The 22,361-nt window shown below is 37.4% G+C and overlaps 1 protein-coding gene across 8 annotated transcripts in view; it reads right to left on the bottom strand.

The window, feature by feature from the left end:
* Positions 1–22,361, bottom strand: part of PCNX1 (pecanex 1) — a 166,495-nt gene that overhangs the window by 103,533 nt on the left and 40,601 nt on the right. For 7 of the 8 annotated variants that reach the window (XM_045451397.1, XM_045451400.1, XM_045451399.1 and 4 more), the window contains exons 3-5: positions 13,855–13,960; positions 8,096–8,141; positions 6,739–6,828 (exon numbers count right to left, since the gene is read on the bottom strand). In XM_045451397.1, the coding sequence (XP_045307353.1) occupies positions 6,739–6,828; positions 8,096–8,141; positions 13,855–13,960 (242 nt within the window). Of the gene's footprint in view, positions 1–6,738; positions 6,829–8,095; positions 8,142–13,854; positions 13,961–17,689; positions 17,797–22,361 lie in introns of those variants that run through there. The other variant, XM_045451402.1, reaches the window with a different exon arrangement.

The raw sequence follows: 22,361 nt of genomic DNA, 5'->3' as shown, positions 1-22,361 counted from the left end.
ATGCCTCATGAAAAACTACATGTCCCTGTATATCTGGAAGACCATTCCTTTAACACTCAGGGCAGTGATTAGTGACTGGAATTACCATATGTACTATGTATACAGATATAAATAAATCCACCTACCCACCTACACTGTAATTTATCTTGAAATACAGTTTGGCAATTGAACAGTACAATAGCTGACTTTTTATATACTTTTTGACAGACAAGGATGACTGAATCTGCTATTAGCTCAATAAAAAGAAAAACTATCTTATTTGTTCTAACCGCATAGAAAAAATACAATTAGTAGATTCTATAGTTGACTCACACTCTTCCCAGGCAATCTCAATAATAAAAGCATACCTTCCCCCCTAAGATTAATATAAAATAAAAATGAATTACTAGAAATGTGTATGTACTTTTAAAAAATCTAAAGCTAGGGGTGCCTCGGTGGCTCATTCGGTTAAGCATCCAACTTTGGGTCATGATCTCACAGCTCATGGGTTCCAGCCCCATATCGGGCTCGGTGCTGACAGCTCAGAGCCTGGAGCCTGCTTTGGACTCTGTGTCTCCCTCTCTCTTTGCCCCTCCCCCGCTCATGCTCGCTCTCTCAAAAATAAACATTAAAAAAAATTTTTTTTTTAGAAATCTAAATCTAGACTAGATTTAAATTAAAAACTTAGAAACAGCCTCTAGAATCTACCATATAAATTGATTTATAAATGACCTATTAGGCTTTATCTTATGTTTTAAACTCTTCAACATAAGTATAAAATTCATGTTCTTTATCATTTGTCCAAAACAGCTGTCACTGTATTTGGGGTTCTGATATCTCTAAATATCAAAATTTAAAAGTTAGCATTGTATTTACTTTTTTGTAGTATTAAATTGTAAAGTTATTTCTAAAAACTCTATAATAAGTGATTATGAAATAGGATATTCACATTTCAAAGTTATGAATTTTATAGAACGAAAACTTAACAAGTAACTGAAAATCACTAACTCTAAAATATGAGAAAAGACTTAAAAAATGCTATCAAAACCAATTCCAAGACATTAACAAACCAGAAACATATTTTTCATTTAAAAAGACACACGCAAACTTACTTTAAAAGTACTTTATGTGTACTTTTTCCAATGTTGCTAAATATACCATAAAAAAATCAAACCTTGTCAGGAAATCTTAGGTGGTTTTAGGAGACTTTCAAGTAAATACGCTTTCTTAGATATTTTTCTCACTGGTAGCAATATGGTCTAAGACAGGCTCAAATCAACACAAAGAGGTACTATTTTTCATCTAATCAACCTTTTTACCAATAATTGCTACCAGTGGCATTTAGGATAAGAAAGGCACACCCACATACTGCTCATGGGGATGCACTGGCATAATCTTCTATAAAACAATCTAGCAATGTGGCCAAAAGCCTCACGAGAGTGTACATACCCACCCATGATCAGTAATCTATTTCTAGAAATTGCTGCCAAAGGATAAAACCACCTATGTATATAAGGTTTTAGCAAAAAATTGTTCATTTCAGGTTGTTACAAAACTTCTTAAAACATAAAAAGTATGAAAATGTCCAATAAAAAAGGTCAAATAAATTGGACTGTCTATTAAAACATCACACAGGCACTAAAAATGTTTTCAAAGATGACATAATAAAGTGAGAAAATACTTGAGTGAAAATGATGGCACTATATAAAAAGTATGGTTCCAATCTGTAAGAGTTAAAAAGAATATTAAGAGTATATTTGCATATATGTGTAGGAATATTAAAAGTAATATACCATATTTAGCCATAAAAAGGAATAAAGTCCTGATATATGCTACAACATGCTAAGTCAAGGAAGCCAGACACAAAAAGCCACCTATTATATAATTCCATTTATATGAATGTCCAGAAGAGGCAATAGAGGCAGAAAATAGATCAGTGGTTGCCAGGGGCTGGTTGAAGGAAGAAATGGGAGTATCGTGGGTATGGGTTTTTTTTTTTGTGGGGTGACAAGAATGTTCTAGAATTGGACAGTGGTGATAAGTGCACACTAACTACTAAATACTAAAACTCACTGAATTGTACACTTTAGAAGAGTGAATTTTAAAGTACATGCATTATATTACAATACAAAAATAATTTTAAAAAGTGATACACCAAAAAATAAAGTTAGGTCAGTGCCAAAAATGTGAATTATTTTCTTCATATTAACTGTCTTTTCTAAAATTAACATATGTCACTTTTATAAACAAAAACCACATTTTCCTCCTTTCTTCTGGATCATCTCCATCAGTTATAAGAAACAAGCTGTTATTTCTCTTACATGTCCTTAGAAAATCCAAATCTCTCCTTTATCCTCACCTTCCCCTGCTGGCTTTCACCCTGAGTCACTGATCCCCTTTACACAAATTCACCAAGAGTAGTCTGTATTCACTCTTTTCAGTTCTCCTCCTCTAATTCTCTCCTACAGGTAACTCTGACCCCCCTCCATGAATGTGCTTATCAAGGTCACCAACAATCCAATGGCCAAGTCTCAGCCTTGTATCACCTGACCCATGGGCACTGTTGGACAAAGCTGAGCACTCCAGTCTCCTTGAAAATCCGGGATACAGCACTCTAGGCCTTCCTTGCACCTCACCCGCTGTTCCTACAGGGTCTCCTGCAACTATTACACCGGACTGGCTCAAAGCTCAATCCCTGGAACTTTTCGGTTTTCCATATACACTCCCTCTTTTCTACATCTCATCCAGTGTTCTGGTCCCACGATAACTAAAATTCAGAAATACTTGTAACTAGCTTCCTCCATCTTTTACCCAGTGCCCACATTCAGATGGGAATAGGGTAAAGTACTGATCTTGGGTAGGGAAAAAATGGGAGCAGCCGGAGAGGGAAACTGGAGATAAGCCCTTCTTAAAAGCAAAAAATGAGAGCACACGTCCCCTCATCCTAGTTCACTCTCAGTCACGTCCATAAAATGAGTGCCAACTAATCAATAACTGCTAACCAACTAAATGCTGCTGTCCTGTAAACCCAAACCAGCCAGAGAGCTGGAAGAGCCCCAAGTGATAATTAAGCCAGAGTAAGCAACTGCCACTAGGTGGTGCCAAATCGTAGCCATGACCAACAAATTTGGATCCGGGAGCCTGAACTCCATGCAGGCTTGCCAGTTACTTTATGAACTTCATGATAACCCAACCCACAGTTAACATGACACCCCTGCCCCCGCTTTTTTTTTTTTTTAATTTATACACTGAAAACTCATGAATTTAAAACCTCAACCCGGACTTCATACCTGAAATCCAGACCTACCCTAATTAACTACTAATTGTTGCCACTTGGAGGTCTAACAGCATCTCATACCTGATATGCCCAAAACTGAACTCCCCATCTTACCCTCCTCCTGCTCTCCCTACTCCTAAATCTGTTCCTTCTCAGCCTTCTCCCTTTCCATCCTCCCTGTCACTTAACCCAAAAACCTTACAGTCATCCACGAGTACTATTTCTCTTACAGGATATATCCTAATCCATCAACAGCAACATATCCTGTCCCTAATATCTTCTACACACCCAATCAGACTACTTCTCACTGTCCTGCTCCATGCCTTGGATTACTGCAATCATCTGGTAGCTGAGCTTCTGCTCCAGCCTCTGCCCCTTTTAATCATAGCCACAGTGATTCTGTTAAAATGTAATTCAGATCATGACACTCCCTCTGCTCAATACCCTTTAGCAGTTCCTAATCTCACTGGGAATTAAAACCACAATTTTTTTTTAATGTTTATTTTTGAGAGAGACAGAGACAGAATGCAAGTGGGGGAGGGGCAGAGAGAGAGGGAGACACAGAATCTGAAGCAGGCCCCGAGCTGTCAGCACAGAGCCCGACACGGGGCTCGAACTCAGGAGCTGTGAGATCATGCCCCGAGCCGAAATAGGACGTTCAACCAACTAAGCCACCCAGGTGCCCCTAAAACACAATCTTTAAAATATCTTACAAGACTATACAGTTTGTAGCCTCACTTACTTCACACCAGCCCCACTATTTCTCAAACCTGACAGGCGTGTTGTTACTTTAGGACTTTTGCCTGTGCTGTTACTCTTGCATAGAGACAGCTCATTTCCCCCCGAATATCCTGATAGCTCACTCCTTCACCTCCTTCAGGTCTTTGCTCTCAGCGAGGCTTTTCTTTGACCACTCCTTTTGCACTTAAATCCCCCCAACCCCCACCACTCCATATATATTTGATTGATACTAATATGATTCCATACTAGTAAGTATGGAAGCCACATAAGAGTAGAATTTTTTTGTCTGTTCACTGATTTATTTACGGTACTTAGAATGGTGCTCAGAGCGTGTAATAGGCACTGAACAGTATCTGTTAAATGTTATCTATGTGTGTTATCTGTCAAATTTTCAATGTTGTCATATTAAAATGTTACACGATAGACGTTACAAAACTATGATTCAAAACTAGATTTCAATTCTAGGACTGCCACTTTGTAGCTGTGTGACTTTGGTCAGGTTTTTTATAACTTCTCTTTTAGCCATGATATGTCCATCTGTAATGTGAGAATCCCATTAACATCGAACGCTTACAGTGAAGATTAACTGTGTGAATGCGTATGAAATGCTTAAAAGAAGACCTAAACCAGAAGTTGACAAACTAAGACCCATGGAGCCAATTTGGCCCTCTGCCTACTTTGAACAAGGTTTTAGTGTAATACAGCCATGCTCACTCATTTATGTGCTGTTTATGGCTCCTTGAGCTCTACAATGGCAGTTGAGTAGTTGCAAGAGAGACCATATGGCCTATGAAGCTATCTGACCATTTACGGGAAGTCTGCTGACTCCTAGCGTATATTAATAGTGTGCGCTCAGTGAACGTTAGACATCACTATCTATGTCAGTATGTTATCTGCAGAGTAGGTTTGTGTGCATGTAATTCCCAACCCAACAGATTACAAAATTCTTGCTCATGCATGGTACTTCCCAGATACAAAACAAAGAAATATGACCCATAAATGCAGCAGCACTAGCCCCTCTGAGATGATTACCTAATTTTTGAGACGTTCTGATTACATATCACAGAAAGGGATACTGTAATTCTCAAACTGATCAATTCGCCTTCACCTTTTATAAGAAGATAGTTTCTTTATTATACAGTATGTTTAGAAAGTTTAGAGGGGAGGGGTATGTTGGGAGGGATAGTCCACAAAAGCAAATAAATGATGAGGTACTACAATTCCAAAAAGCAGAGTGACAGCATGATAAACTTATGTTCCAAGTACAGGAACAAAACACACTTGTAAGAACTAGACCAGGGTAAAACACTAAATTAAGAGGAAAATGTCATAATTTGGTGATCAATTTGTAGCTACATAAATTTCATAATTTAAAATGTATTTTCTAATGTTTATTTATTTTTGAGAGAGAGAGAGAGACAGAGCAGGAGCAGGGGAGGGCAGAGAGAGAGGGAGACACAGAATCCGAAGCAGGCTCCAGGCTCTGGGCTGTCAGCACAGAGCCCAACACGGGGCTCAAACTCGCAACCTGCAAGATCATGACCTGAGCTAAAGTCAGACTCTTAACCAACTGACCACCCAGATGCCCCATCATAATTAAGAACAGGAAATTTATCAGCTTGCCTGCCTTCTGAAAATCACTCATAGGCTAATAAAAACAAAAGGCTGGAAATAGGAAAACAGGTTTGTGTCTGATTATGTAACTTGGGATAATCTCCATTTGAAAACAGGATAACATATCCATCCTTTCATGTTTGAAAATTAATAATGAAACATAAAAATGTGGCAGTTCTTAAAAAAAAAAAACTCCATTAAATCCGAAATACTCATTTATAATGAAATTGAACAAAGACAGGGAGAAATCACTTAAACCCCAAATTTCTATTAAAAATCTGCTACAGGAGGCACCATGTTGGAGGCAGACATAGTTTCTCTGTAAGTCCAACAGCAAATTATTTCTCTACCAGAACATACTGTTAGGCAAGACCTGAAGCAATTGACATTTAGGGGTCACACTAGATGGAAAACAACAGTTTCACAAGTAGGTTACTAAACCAGGCAAGAAGCTCTGACCCACTAGACTAGCAGATTATCTCCCATCTCATACTCACTCCAGGGCACATGCTCAGAAAATTTTTCTCTCCATGTCTACTTGGCAGAACACGGGTCAGTGAATTCCAGAAAGCAAAAAGTACTTATAGGGGTGCCTGGGTGGCTCAGTCGGTTATGCATCCAACTCTTGATCTCGGTCTATTATGCATCCAGGTCATGATCTCACAGTTCGTGAGTTTGAGCCCTCATCGAGCTCTGCGCTGTGTAGAACCTGCTTAGGATTCTATCTCTCTCTCTCTCTCTCTCTCTCTCTCTCTCCTTCTCTCTCTGCCTGTCCTCAGTGCATGCATGCGCACTTGTTCTCTCAAAAAATAAATGATTTTTTTAAAAAACCTTTACAAAAATTAAAAAAATAAAAGTACTTACAACACTGTCTTACTATTATTCAAGTTAAGAATTTTATTTTAATTCTTCTTCAAAATATCATATTAATTTGTTATAAACTTATTACATGTTCTGAGTACCATTCTAAGTACCATAAATAAATCAGTGAACAGACAAAAAATTCTACCCTTATGTGGCTTCCATACTGTTAGTATGGAATCATACTAGTATCAATCAAACATATTCTACAAAGTCATCCTGGACCCCATAATATATGGTATCAGTGTCAAGTATAATGTTCTTACCTTGTTCTTCACTTCCTTCCTTACAAAGACTAGAGCTCTGGCCCAGACTTAAACTAATATCATCAGAAGTCTTAGCGGTGTCTGTGTCTCCTACAAAATTAAGAGAAACGTGTAAACACATTATATTAAAAGCAAAGGCTGTACGGTATGGCATAACCAGAAAGGATGTCAACTACACTAATTTCCTATGTACTGTACTAGTACACGATAGCTACTAGAGCAGTTTTTGTTTGTATGGGTTACAATAATGGAAGATCACTGAACAGGAAGCATCACAGACTATCAAACCACATCTTTATTCTCACAGCACTATAAGGCAAGTAATAAGGAAACCTTCACACTGCCAATAAAACCTCCTTTGAAAAGAAGCAATTTCCGGGGCGCCTGGGTGGCTCAGTCGGTTGGGCGTCCGACTTCGGCTCAGGTCACGATCTCGCAGTCTGTGAGTTCGAGCCCCACGTCGGGCTCTGTGCTGACTGCTCAGAGCCTGGAGCCTGTTTCAGATTCTGTGTCTCCCTCTCTCTGACCCTCCCCCGTTCATGCTCTGTCTCTCTCTGTCTCAAAAATAAATAAACGTTAAAAAAAAAATTTTTTTTTTAAATAAAAAGCAATTTTCTAAAAGAAATGTAAAGTTTGTCATAACAACTTGAAACAATATAAATTTCCTCCCCAGAGATAATTATAAAAAGTCCCCTAAAAAAGTATAGGGAAAGGGGCACCTGGGTGGGGCAGTCGGTTGGGCGTCCGACTTCAGCCAGGTCATGATCTCGCGGTCTGTGAGTTCGAGCCCCGTGTCGGGCTCTGGGCTGATGGCTCAGAGCCTGGAGCCTGTTTCCGATTCTGTGTCTCCCTCTCTCTCTGCCCCTCCCCCGTTCATGCTCTGTCTCTCTCTGTCCCAAAAATAAATAAACGTTGAAAAAAAAAAAAAAGTATAGGGAAAAAATATGAATTTACCTGAAATAGATGTATGTAATAGGTATATATAAAAGACTCTCCCTCTTTTTTACTGTCTCATTTGTGCCCAATTTAAAGGTTTCACATAAAATTACTTAGTTTTCCACACCTCACCAAAACCCATGAAAGTATTGTCCTTCAAGGCAAGGAAGTTTCTTATAAAGCAAAACTTATAATTCATGCCATGTAATGCAAATGTTCAAATATGTTTGTGAGATTTGGATGATGAAAGGAGAACCAAATTTAAATCAAGTAACCTTTAATACAAGATACATAACTGTACCTACAAAACAATTTCAAGAATGATTTTTCATTACATGTGAATACACAGTACTGTTATCTTTATTACATCCAAAATTGAAATGGAAAGTCACAGGCAACTTTCAACTTAGATAATGTCTACCTTTAATAGTTGCTGCTGTTCCAAGACGAGAGGAACCAGATCCAATCTGAAAATATGATATTAAAACTAATTAAAATGCTATATATCATTATCAATATAGACTAGCAAATTATCAAGCAAACCTTTCATATTATTAAAACATGCTATCAGTTACTTTTATCAATATTAAAAGATCCCCGTTGGGCATGTTCTATCAGAGCCACATAACCTATTTGTTGTAGCACATTCTGCATATATATTACAGATGTGCCAGGGCACTGATTGAATCCCTCTGCATGCTTAGAATTGATGGACCCACAGACCAGGATGCCTCCAACATCAAGCAATCTATGTCATACAATTACTACCATTTTTTATATTGCATCATGACATGTTCATATTATAAACAAAAGCAAAACTGGGTGTTGAGTCTACCTGAAACAAATGCCCTTATCAGGGTATATAAAAGGAAGGTTCCGGACAAAGCATTCACATATGCTACAAAGAGCAACATAAGTCTTGTCAACTTGTTAGTGTATCAATATGGACTTTCCTGAGTGCTAGACAAAAAGTAAGTAGTACTTCTTTGTAGACTTCTACTAACATCTTTAAAAAGAAAAAAACTAAGGAATCCATGAAAAATGACTTTTTAGCACTAGTTATAAACAGAAAACTAAAATCTATTGAGTTTTTAATGCTTATATTCCAGATGATAGAACACTCCTCTAAAATCTCAGCCATCATTCATTACACTACCATAAAAATCATATAAACAAATACCAAAAATTCCATAAACACATTAGGGAAACCAAACATAACAACATGAAAGTTACTAAATCCGCAAGTCCTAGCAACTTTCTATAACCTTTTTTTAAGAGATATTAAAAGAACATAGTCAAGCAAATTTAATATTTTAGAATAAAAGTAAGAGTATTCATATAATACTTCGCATTTTACCAAATCTTTCCTTTCAATGAATCAACTGACTAGGCGTATAAAATAAGAAATTTGCTCAAAATGTAAGTCAATATTGAGTTTGAAAGGGCATGAGGATGGCAATTAAATGGTGTATACGTATGTAAAAACCCACTGTCCTGTACACTTAAGAAGTGTATACTATGCTGCATAATAGTTATATGTCAGTGAAAAAGTAAAAAAAAAAAACAAACAAAAAAAACAAATACAAACAGGTTAGAACTACTAATTCTTGATGTGGCCAATAAAAAAAATAAGTTTTGCAACATTTTTAAACAATTTATTAAGCTTGAGTCTGATTTTTCCTTATCTTTGTTTTCAATTAGCCACAAAAAGCTCTGCAGTTAGAAAAAGATGTAAAAGCATTCTACTGCAAAACAAAGTTTCATTCTTACCACACCGGCTAGATAAGTTACAGAATTATATGTTCTTTTCTTTTTTTTTATTTTTTTTTTTCTTCAACGTTTATTTATTTTTGGGACAGAGAGAGACAGAGCATGAACGGGGGAGGGGCAGAGAGAGAGGGAGACACAGAATCGGAAACAGGCTCCAGGCTCTGAGCCATCAGCCCAGAGCCTGACGCGGGGCTCGAACTCACGGACCGCAAGATCGTGACCTGGCTGAAGTTGGACGCTTAACCGACTGCGCCACCCAGGCGCCCCTCATATGTTATTTTCAACTAGAATAATAAACACATTATTCCTTAGATAGAAAAACAAGTAATAAACAAAAACCCCACTTTATGCACACCCTTCTACAAATTTAAACTTAAAAAAAACTTTTGGGGGCACCTGGTGGCTCAGTCACCTTGAGCATCCAACTCTTGATTTTGGCTCAGATCATGATCCCAGCCCCATGTCAGGAGGCTGCTTAGGATTCTCTCTTCCCCCTGCCCCTCTCTCCCACTCACGCACACGCTCGCTCGCTCTCTCTCTCTCTCAAAAAAAAAAAAAAAAAAAAGCCAAGTCAAGGTTCACATCACCTCTTTCTATTAAAAAAAACAAAACTTGAATATGATTATGGTAGTCATTTGGTCACGACCACAGAAGTGTTCCCTTTTGTTTTCTTAACAAGATTCCCACTTTGCTCAGATGCTGAGTATCCATCTTTTGATCTCTGAGAAGGGGGCCCAGTCTCCAGTCTAGGGGTACGCCTTGGTTCCTGGTCAATGAACACAGGCAAGAGTCTGCGGGAGGGCTTCAGGGAAAGATCTCTGCATGTCTGAGGAGACAATCGAGGACAACTCTGCGCACAGTGTCCCCTGCTTCTTACTTTCCAGCAGGGTCATAACTAAAGCTGCTGTGCTCATTCTGCAACCCTGAGGGAAAAGCCAGCCCAAGTCCTAACATCACTGAGCTGAACAAATGCCACACAGCCCCCTCCATACCTGGATGACAAACATAAACTCTTATTTAAGTCACTTAACTAGGTGAGTTCTATTACTTGCTGGCTTAATGGACAGAATGGATGGTTATATTTTATTCTTCATCTTTTCCTGCATTATTTAAATTTATCCCCCCAAAATATAAGAATTGGGACTATTTACATATGAAACAGGGGATTGAGAAAATGAACTACAATAGATCCAAATAGGAGAATGCATTCCCCAAAATGTCACTGTAGAAAAACACTTAATGACATTAATATTCATGATATAGTCAATAAAGAAAATCAAGTTCCAAACAGCATGCATACTATAATCCCACCTTTTTTAAAAATGGTTTTTGATTATGACATTATGGATGATTTTTATTTTCTTCTGTTTGCTTTCCCTCACTAGCTATTTTTGTAAAAATGAACACATTTAGAAAACGAAAAATTTAAGGGAAAAAAAGTAGTCTGCACAAACCAAAAGGGTCCGGTTGTTTCTTCTCTTTTGTAAATGCCATAGGAAAGGTCAGGAAGGATTATGGGTGTCTGAGAAAAAAAATTCTTCCAATTAAAGAACAATCAGGCAAGGCCACCTCCTCCGTGCAGACTTTGCCCCTTCTTCTAGCTGGAAACAAATTATTTTCTCCTCTAAAATCATTATCCCCTTTTCTGTACCATTCCTATGACAATTATTACTTTGTATCTTATATTTGTATTTCCTTGGTAACACATGTCATGTTTCTGACTTTGGTTATTTATGGCAAATCTACTACGAAACTGTCAAGTCTCTGAGGGTAAGACCCCCTCCCCACTCCATTCAAGTAAACTGACTTGAAAGGTATCTGGCACTAAAATATATGAAGGAAGACCAGTGACAAAAGGAAAGAGAGGGAGAGGGAGGTAGGGAGCAGTAAAAAAAAAAACAAGAAAAAAGAAAGGGAAGGGAAACAGAGGGTAGAAGATGGAAGGGAGACAAAGGTAGAAGTGGCAAGAAGGAAACAATGATAATAACAACTGAGATAGAGGCACTACACTCCAGTTCACTACCTAGTACTGAGGACATTCACACAAATAACTAAGATCAGGTGTAATAAATGCTACATAATAAAATATGTACAAGAAATATAGTATGTCTTCTGGTAATATGGCTACCAGTATACAAAAAGGCGGTAATAATAATTATGCCAGCCATTCCTTTTGTTAGGATAATACTAAAACACCAAAATCCATGCAGCACAATAACTTCCAATATTTGCCAATTTTTATTCAAGAGTTAATATTTTAAGGAAAACCAAATCAGGCATGCCATGCATTTGTGTGCAGACAAGCTTTAATAACACTCAGGATGGGAGTCCCTGCATAAAACATGGTAGAGTTACTGAAGACGGCTGTACCCTTTCAACTGTCCTGCTGAAAAAAATGATAAAAAGTTTGGCTTTCCAAAAGATTGTGGGGAAAACACAGGCTCACTCCCTAGTAATCTTACATTGCCAACACGTGTTAGTATGAACAAAGGCCAGAGTTAGTTAAGCATAGAAAACATGCAGTCATATTTAAGGGCTAAGTCATTTCATTTCGTAAAGAGGCACAGAAAGCCAGGCTAACCAAAAGAGGGTCAAGGATAGCAACATTTTTCTTTAAAACTGGTATTGTAAAAACCGAAACTTGAAAGGTATGAACCTAATTAAAATGTCACAGTCCTTTTCCATAATGTTCTGTGTGTGTGTTTAACTCTGACATTTCCCATCTGCTTGTTATGGAAAGAATTCAATACTACACTACATTCAATCACAACTAAAACTGCAACCAAAAATTCACCCACTTGGAAGTTTAAATGATGAAATACAATTAAAATAGAGGCAAATCTTCTATACAAGACCCTATTCAAGATTTTGATTCACAGAATATGGTGTTTTTCCTAATACTGTTCTGAGATAATGTAGGGTTAAACAATGTGGAACAGCAGAATACTGTGGGGCAGTCAGGATAATTAGGTCTGCTACTGGTTCCTTTCTTAAATGAAGAGCCAGGTCTGATTCTACCTCTAAAGTTCTACTATCTATGTAGATAAAGATAATTAGCACCTATTCACTGAAAGTCAACTCTGCACAAGGCGGGTCTATTAGTCAGGGGAGGAAAGAAGACAGTCTGCTCTGTAGAGGCTTACAGACTGCCACATATGATCACACACCAAATCCCAAGTGGTAAATAAATACATCAGTAAGTGCTCCATATGCAAGAGAGAGAGGCAATACCACAAGGTCTCTGAAAATCTTGAGAAACAGGGGATGGCTCTAACAAAAGTTAGAGTTAGGCCAGGAAGTTAAAAACAAACAAACAAAACAAAAACCTAAGTCTGTGGAGCAGAAAGGAGGAAGAGTGATTTCAACCCACAAGTAGAGTAGGAGAACAGAAGAAAGACTGAAGTGAAAATCAAGATGTGAGATCTAGACCCTAATACAAATCCGTGGTCTCCTCTTCTCCATAATGAAAAGGCTGACATAAAATAATAACCTACTACAACCCATAGTTATTTAAAGCTCTACTATGACAAGACTTCGAAGCTTCTGGCTAAGTTTCCCCTCTTATGCTTATGCAGTGTTACTCTAGCTAGCAGGCTCGTCTGCTGAGAGGGCAGGCAGGAATAAGTAGGACTTGGATTAGTGTGGGAGATGTTTAGGATGAAAGAGAGAAATGCAGCAGCAAAGGCCCAGCCGGGGTTACACACAATGACAGCACAGCAGGCATCAGTCACCCTTTGAGAGCATACTTTCAGAGTTACTATTTTAAGTTAAAAGTTACAGAATGGAAAGACATTAAAACTGGCAAAAGCAGATCTGTATTCTACATCTCACTCTATCACTAACACCTTGAACAGCAAGATTTTGAGAAAGTTTTTTTATTAAGTATAATCAACATACATTCTATCTCTTTCAGGTGTATGACACATTGATTCAACAATTCTATACGTTACTCAGTGCTCACTACAGTAAGTGTAGATTTTTAAAAATTTAATTATTATTATTATTTTTTTTTTTGCCATGTTTAAGCTAGGAATAGCCCCAGACATCTATACCCTTCCGATACAAAAAAAAAAAAAAAAAAAAAAAAAAGTGAAGGTAAATGAGACCGTGAAAGCCAGGACCTGATTTTCCGAAGGGCACTCAGCACAACTGTTGTGATCAAAACTACTGCAGGCAACTACCGTTGCCTGAGTAGTTTTGCTGAGCATGCTGCATGCTCAGCAAACATGGACTTGATTAATGTGAAAATTCAGTTAAAAATAAGAATACTAACAAAAGATATTAATAAACAATCAAAAATGTATTAATCAGCAAGATAAACCCCAACACCAATGGACTATTACAGACAGAATTGCTTGAGACCACCATCAGGAGGAGAGGAGGGAAAAAGACAAAACAGCAGGTTCCCACCTGGTTACTTGGATCTAGGCCAGCATAAGAATTTCTTGAACTGCAACCAACTGGGGGTGTGGCCTCTCGAATGAACTCAGACATTTCAATCCCTCCACCAGGATCGCTGTGGGGAACATTGAGAAAAAGAGAGTAACTGTCATTATTCTGCCAGCAACGGTTTTTTATTATTTTTAAGTTATTATACCTTTTTCTATAAAACTAAAATATACTAATTTCTAACAGAGAATATAGCAATTTAAAAAAAGGTCATTCTTCATTCCTAAGTCTTATAGTCTGAACTATTTTATAACCACATCACTACTTGAAAATCCTTAAAACTCTCACCCAATCCAATATTAGAAAGCAGCCTTAATGACAATTATGGACACTAAATATAGCACGTATTTTATGACATGTGCCATAAAACCACTCTAGCAAAGACACGATTTGCCTTTTGCTCCCCAAGAGCAAGGAGAAACCGGCCATGGCAAACCCAGAAAGTAATCACATCTTAGACTACCAATCTCTAAGAGCACAGTCTCACTGAGCCGCACGACACTGATCAACACGCAAAAGAACAGTCAGCCTTGTCAAACTACCTCTATCTGTAGTTTTTAAGTTAACAGCATTTAACTGCAATACTAACTTGTTTTACAGAAGTAGAAAACTAAGATTTTAAGTTTTGTATAGAGTTAGAAGGCTTAAGTTTAAAAAGTAAAACGATGGGGCACCTGGGTGGCTCAGTCGGTTAAGCATCTGACTTCGGCTCAGGTCATGATCTCACAGTTTGTGGGTTCAAGCCCCGTGTTGGGCTCTGGGCTGATAGCCCAGAGCCTGGAGCTTGCTTCAAATTCTGTGTCTCCCTCTCTCTCTGCCCCTCCCCTGCTCTCACTCTGTCACTGAGTCTCTCAAAAATAAATAAACATTAAAAAATTTTTTTCTAATAAGTAAATAAAAATACAATGATGTGATGTGGTAAAACAGGTATTAGACAAGAGAGAAAAGTACTAAGTTCAAAGAACTGAAGAAGTCTACATACAGTACTTAAAGACAAGAGGATCCCGAAATTAGGGAAAAACATCACACCAAATTTCAAAAAACTTAGAAAGTTTTATAATAAGGTTCCTTAGGAACATAACTTTTAGAACTCAGGCCTAAAAGTTACCATAATCCTATTTTTTGCCCAAAGTTTTTTACTCATTCTACTCGGTACATACAGAGGAAACACTCGATAAACTTTTAAGTTATTATTATCAGGGATGAAAGTTCTAGTATTAGCTAGAATTATAGTAGATATAAACCATCCTGCCATCCACCATCTAGTTCAATCATCTGGTTAACAATAACACCAAAAAACAACCCAAAATTCTTCTGGTGAGCCACCTCATCCCAAACTCTCATATGGTTTTGGGTAATGTTAACCACATACTCTCAGGTTTGGGGGGGAGCACCACTGGCCAAAGTCGATCAGCACGTTCCGTTCTTTTGCTCACAGAACTTAGTTCCAGAATAAGCACAGGACCCAACTCAGGCTAATATGAATCAGGCCGGGGGTGGGGGGGGTTCTACTGTTAAGAGAGGATATTTCTCTATACCTGCTAGTGTTAATGCTGAGATGATTTAAGGCCTGGGGCTGCTACAGCCATTTTATAACCATAAGGGGAGACGCTAAGAAACCAAGTGAACAGAAGGAGCCCAGCCTGGTAAAGATAAGTCAGGTCATGAAATGACTGAAACTGCACCTTGCCAATTTGAAGACACCCCTCACACGTAGACTTTTCAGTAACGTGTGCCATAAATCCCCATAAGCCTATTTCAATGAGGTATTCTGACAGCTGCGATCAAAAGATACAGGCAAAACAGAATTCACTAGCCAGTATACCTTTCATTTAATACGTATTTATCACTACAGCTGTTTAAACTCTAGAAAATTTTTATTAATGGTTTCATAACCATCCTGTCCCTGGTTACTTAATGGGTTCCTAACTATCATGTTCACTAAAGAAAATTAGCTTTCTAACTTGCTATCCGTGCATAGAAATAAAACATACTGGAACGCAGGTACAAAGGTGACAGCCAATTCAGCACGCAAACGTCCAGACATGGAAAAAGTGAAACGTGCTCAGCTTTGTTAGCTGTTTGGTGTCGGTCCATACAAGACATGTAGGCCAGAAGGAGAAACCGCTAACTGGGCAACATCGTAAGTGGTTTACAGACCGCTATCACCACACTGAATGAGTGGGGAGGACTAACCAGCAATGTCACTGTTCTCTCCACCAGAATCCATTCTCTAAGTCACATCCCACGGAAATCAGAAGATGGAGAGCAGATGGAAATCATAAGGTAAGGATTAAGGAATCAAATATTCAACCCCAGAGAAAGGATGGAGAGCCCTCATCTTGCCCAGTTTATATACATCAACTGTACCGCTAAACAATTCACATTATCATTCAATTCATCCATCTAAACTCTGCAAATCAATAGTTTCTAATACATTCATCAACTTATACAACTGTCACCACAATTAATTTTAGAACATTTGTACCACCTTATTAACAAACCTCTTCACTGTTACCTCCCCACCCCCCTTCCCATCCACCCCCAGCCTTACATAGCTAGGAATCTGTTTTCTGTCTTTCTAGAGTTGCCTATTTTGCACATTTTATATACATGGAATCATAATACGTGTGGTCTTTGTGACTGGCTTATTTCACCTAGCATAATGTGTTCAAGGTTATTCCAAGTTGTAGCAACTATCAGTACTTCATATTTTTATGGCCTAATAATACTGCATTGTTTGGACAGGACACATTTTGTTTCCTCATTCATCAGCTGATAGACAATATTGCCTAGTTTTATATATCACTTCTGACGATAGGTACAAATGATTACAATCTGAAGGTAAAGTTATTATAAATAAATAAAAGCAAATATTTACTAAGTACTTAATACATTCCAGTCACAGGGGCACATGCTTTATTTGCATTTTCTCACAGAATATCCTCCTAAAATCTACAATATAAATACAATTATCCTCGTTTTACAGATGAAAAACTGAAAACCAAAAGGTGTAAAAACCTGTCAGAGGAGTAAACGACATAAGCTGAGTCACTGGTATATGCAGTTCAGGTGGAAAAGGAGGATACAAATAATATTTACACAGTACTCTACAATGTGTTATATCTGTTCTTTTTCCCCCACACACCTTAATGTAGGTTCTCATGGCCAGTGAGAATTAAGACAAGATCTGAACATCTTGTCTGTATAGCTTTGAAGTCCACTCTAAGACACCAATACTTGCCTTTCAAAAAACAAGCACTGAAGTTCTCTTTCCAGTTCAAAGCCAAAAATGAACACCACTGTCTAAAGAAAGATTTCTTAATCTCAGCACTACTGACATTTTGGGCCACTTGGTTCTTGATTGTGGGGGACCATCTTGCGCACTGTAGGACAGTTAGCAGCATCCCTGGCCTCTACCCACTAAATGCCAGCAGCATTTCCCCAGTTGTGATAAACAAAAATGTCTCCAAATATTGCCAAATGTTTCCTTAAGGGTAAAATCGCCCCCAGTTGACAAACACTGATCCAGAACAAATGCCCAATGGCCAAAACAGAGAGAGAAGCAGGAATTGAATGGAGCAAAAAGGATGAATGAAAAAATGGACAGCAATTTTTGTAACAAAATAATCCTCTAGCAAAATTACTATACCTCTCTTCTCTACAAATTCAGAAGTAGAACTTTTAGCCAGCTGTCGCTGTCCTAAATATAGCTAAACACACAAAACGGCTGAGTAAGAGTTTTCTTTATTAGCAAGACTTGCAGATTTTCGGCAATGGCAATTTCAGCACATACCTGGAAAGTATAGTAGTTTACAATTCTCACAGAGGCAAAGTGGTCTACTGCAGTAAGCAATACACCAAATTCAGGGAATCTCTACCTTTATGCCTTAATTTCCCCATCTGTTAAAAAAAAAAAATACCAGGTACACGGAGAGGCAGAAAAGCAGAAGGGGTCTAATCTGAATTATAAAGGAGACTTCACAAACTAATTTGTTGGTTATTAGTATCATTAATTGCTCAGGCTTTAATCAAAAACCTCACAGTACCATTTCAGTACTAAATTTACAAATCTAATCTAAATTACAATGATGTTCATAAAAATATAATAAAAACAAAATCCTTAAACAAAATAAATCTTCAAACACCTTAGCCTAAAATTTACCTACAGTTTAAATGGATCCTTAATTTACAATATTTCAAGTGTTACGGCCATGAGAAACAGAAAATATGGTCTCCAATATCCTTGCATTCCAGTCCTGAAATCGTATTGGAATCCAATGTGAAACATTAGAAGTGTAATACAAACATTAATGACTTTGACTCTTTTTCTAAGATAAAGATTTAATAAGCATTTTGAACTGCTATCCCAGAGCCAACGAAAACCATAAGGCTCAAGTAGTCCTACTATATTCATTCAGTCATGCAACAAATTGACAACTACACTGTATCAAGCACAGTGACAGGCTCTGGAAATAAAGTATTTTCCTGTTCATTTCTTCTCTTCAGAACAGAATGTGAAAGTCCCAAGTGGGAGGGTGAGGAAAACATGTCAAGAACAAAAATCTACAACAAAGATCTCATTTAATGGTGAAACTTTAAAAACACTATTTAAGGTTAGAAAAAGACAAGGATGTAAGCCAATACTATTTCATTTTAACAATGTGTTAGAAATCATAGTCAATGAAAAAGTTAAATAGGGAGTGGCTCAGTCGGTTGAGCATCTTAACTTTGGCTCAGGTCAAGATCTCACGGTTCATGGGTTCGAGCCCCACATCGCACTCTGTGCTGACAGCACAGGATTCTGTGTCTCCCTCTCTCTCTGCCCTTACCCCACTCGTGCTCTGTCTCAAAAATAAACAAACATTGGGAAAAAAAAGTAAACTGCTATATTTAAAGGGAACTAAAAGGTAATTATAAAGGAGTTTTATAATAGAAAAGCTGTAAAATAATTTGGCAAATTTAACAAAAGCTATGCAAGCCTTTTAATGGAGCAATGATAAATCTTTATTGAAAGATATTAAAGAAGATTAAATAAATGGTGATTTGCTATTGTAAAGATAATGATTCTCAGCAAAAGAATAAAAATCTTAAGTTCTTGTAGACTTTGCCCAGCAGACCATACATTTTATTTCAAAAACAAAGAGCCAAGAATAAAAGTCAGTCCTGAAAAAGAACAAAGTAGGAGGTCTGCCCCCCACCAATTATCAAAAGTTATATTATGAAGCTACAGTAACTGGGATAGTGTGGTAACGGCACAGCATAGAGAACCAGATCAACAGGACAGAAAAGAGAGGCCAGAAACATACCCACCATATATGGAAATTTAACTTATGACAGAGTACTGCAGATCACCAAGGAAAAGATAGTCTGCTTAACAAATACTGATTAAACCAGTTATTCATAAATAAGTCTTGAATCCCTACCTGACACTACCAATTAAAATAATTTGTTCAAATGAGAAAACAAAAGAAATGTAAACTTTTAAAGGAGAATATAAGAGAATATATTTCTGATCTTCCCGTAGGAAATAAGTTCTTAAGACACAAAAGTGCTGATTACCAAAAAAATGATAAATCTTAAAGGATATATGATAATCCTAAGACTCCTTAAGGAAAGCAAAACAGCAAGCCACAAAGTGGGAGAAGATGTCTGTAATGTATGTAACCAATAAAGTAGTATACCATGAATATTTCAAAAGCTCCTATTATTCAATAAGAAAAAGACAACTCCAAAGAAAAATGAAACAAGATGCGACTGGACAATGGAAAAGAACAGAAAAGCTACCCGGACCAAGTATATATGATAAGATGTTCAACCTCATTAGTAATCAGAAAGCCCCAATGAGACACCTTTCACACTTACTTGAATGGCAAAGTTTTAAAACTTACTAATATCGAATATTGATGAGGACACGCAACAAGTAGGACTTTCACATACGAATGGTGGGAGTGTAAACTGGTACAAACGTTTTGGCTAACAGGCTGGAATTATCTACTAAAACTGAACATGAAAATACCCTATAAACCAGCTTATGTTCACTAGATACATACATGTGTACCAAGAAACACACACAACAATGTGTTTTCAGAACACATGGATAAGTAAAATGGACAAATTGTAGTCTATTCCTGTTTACTAGAGTATGCAAAAGCAAGCAGGAATAAATGACGACTATAAGCATCCACATGAATAAGCCTATAAAACACAGTATTTGGCACAAAAAAGCCCCTCGCAGAGAAAAGACATACAGTATTATTCACTTAAGGATACCCCAAGGCAGATGAAATATATGTTTAATAATATCTACAAAGACTACACAATGATAAAGAAAGTCAAGGGAATTATTAACACAAAATTCAAGATAATGGTCACTCTTAAAGGAATAAGAATAGAACGAAATAGGAAAGAACTGCATGGAGGCCTGTATGGTATTTGTATAATATCCTATTCCTTAAGTAGTGTGGTGGGGAATCAAGTAGTCACTTAATTATTACTCCCTAAATTATATTGAACAATATGATTGATAAAGTGTTTAGAAATATATACATTTCACAATAAAATTTTTTAAACTAAAAAAAAAAAAAGGAAAAATAATTCATTAACAAAAGGAATTAAAAACATATATCCAGAAAAAATAGGAGCTAACAATTACTGTATCGGGAGCTAACTGTATCAGGAATGATTCTAAATGTTTTACATATATGATCTTTCATTCATTCTTTATAATAATCCTATGATACAGTACTGTTATTTGCCTCATCATTCAGATGAGAAAGCCAAGGCATAAAAAGCTTAAGTCGGTCCCCAAGGTCATACAATCATGCAGTGATTCAAGCCCTGGCAGGTTAAGTGCAGGTTTGTTTATCCATAATACAAGGTTACGCACTTCCTAATAGAATAGACTTAAAAAATACATACACCCCAAAAGAAAAAATTCATATATGAGACATAAAAGGCAAATGAAAAATTGGACGTATACACCATGTCCCTGATGAGTCTTCATATTTTAAAGGCTGACTTCTCCCTATATTAAATACACTTAACAAAATTCTAATAGAATTTTCTGGAGGCTAAGCACACAAGGGACATCTCACAGAAAACTAAGTACCGGTGAACCCTGTACTTCACAGGTTTGAACTGTGAAGGTCCACCTATATGTGGATTTTTTACATTTTATAGTACTGTAATTGTATTTTTTCTTATGACTTTAATAATAATTTTTCTCTAGCTTACTTTATTGTAAGACTATAGTACATAGCACATACACAGAATATGTTTTAGTTGACTGTTTATGTTCTCGGTAAGGCTTCCAGGGAAAGTAGGCTATTAGTAGTAAATTCACAGGGGGGTGGGGGAATAGGGGGGGTGTAAGGGACGTCAAAAGTTATACATGGATTTTTGACTACATGAGGCAGGGTGTTTAGCGCCTGAACTCCCTCGTTGTTCAGGGGTCAGCTGTATATGCATAAGAACCAAGATAACACTAAAGATAGAGCCTGCTTGGGATTCTGGGATTCTCTCATTCTCTCTCTCTCTCTCTTTCTGCACTCCCCACTCAAAACGATAAATTAAATTAAAATTAAAATTAAAAAAATAAAAATACTGAAAAGGGATTCATGCCACTAAATATTAAGCATATTAGTAAGTCATAAAAGCATTATGGCATAAACAAAACAGAAAGAGAGCAATGGGGCAGAAAACAAAGCCCAGAATCTGACATAAGTATATATAAGTACACTAATGAAAAGGAAAACATTTAAAATTACTGGGGGGAAAATGCATTATTCACTCAATAGTGTTGGGACTAACCTAAAAAACAAAACCAAAAAAAAACCACCAGAATTTTTTAGCTTGACTTCAATTTAAGAATGAAAAATAAAATTATAAAAATGCTGAAAGGAAGGGCACCTGGGTGGCTCAGACAATTTACATGTCCAACTTCAGCTCAGATCATGATCTCGCGGTTCATGAGTTCAAGCCCCACGTCGGGCTCTGTGCTGACAGCTCAGAGCCTGGAGTCTGCTTCAGATTCTGTGTCTCCCTCTCTGTCCCTCCCCCGCTCATACTCTGTCTCTGCCTCTCTCAAAAATAAATAAACATTATAAAAAGAAAAATGCTGGGGGCGCCCAGGTGGCTCAGTCAGTTGAGCATCTGACTTTGGCTCAGGTCATGATCTCACAGTTCGTGAGTTTGAGCCCCACGCTGGGCTCTGTGCTCACAGCTCAGAGCCTGGAACCTGCTTCAGATTCTGTGTCTCCCTCTCTCTCTGGCCCATCTCTACTCATGCTCTGTTTCTCTCTGTCTTAAAATAAATAAATAAAACATTAACATTAAAAAAACTAAAAACAAAAAATGCTGAAAGTAGACACAGGTACACACTTATGTTATATGGAGGAAGAAAAAATGTTCCACAATTTGATATCAAAGGCAGAACTAATAAACATTCACAGAAGAGAACACACAAA

Source organism: Leopardus geoffroyi, chromosome B3 (assembly GCF_018350155.1).
Source record: "Leopardus geoffroyi isolate Oge1 chromosome B3, O.geoffroyi_Oge1_pat1.0, whole genome shotgun sequence".
Classification (NCBI taxonomy): domain Eukaryota; kingdom Metazoa; phylum Chordata; class Mammalia; order Carnivora; family Felidae; genus Leopardus; species Leopardus geoffroyi.
The sequence above is the reverse complement of the archived record's forward strand: the minus strand, read 5'-3'. Positions and strand labels throughout refer to the sequence as shown.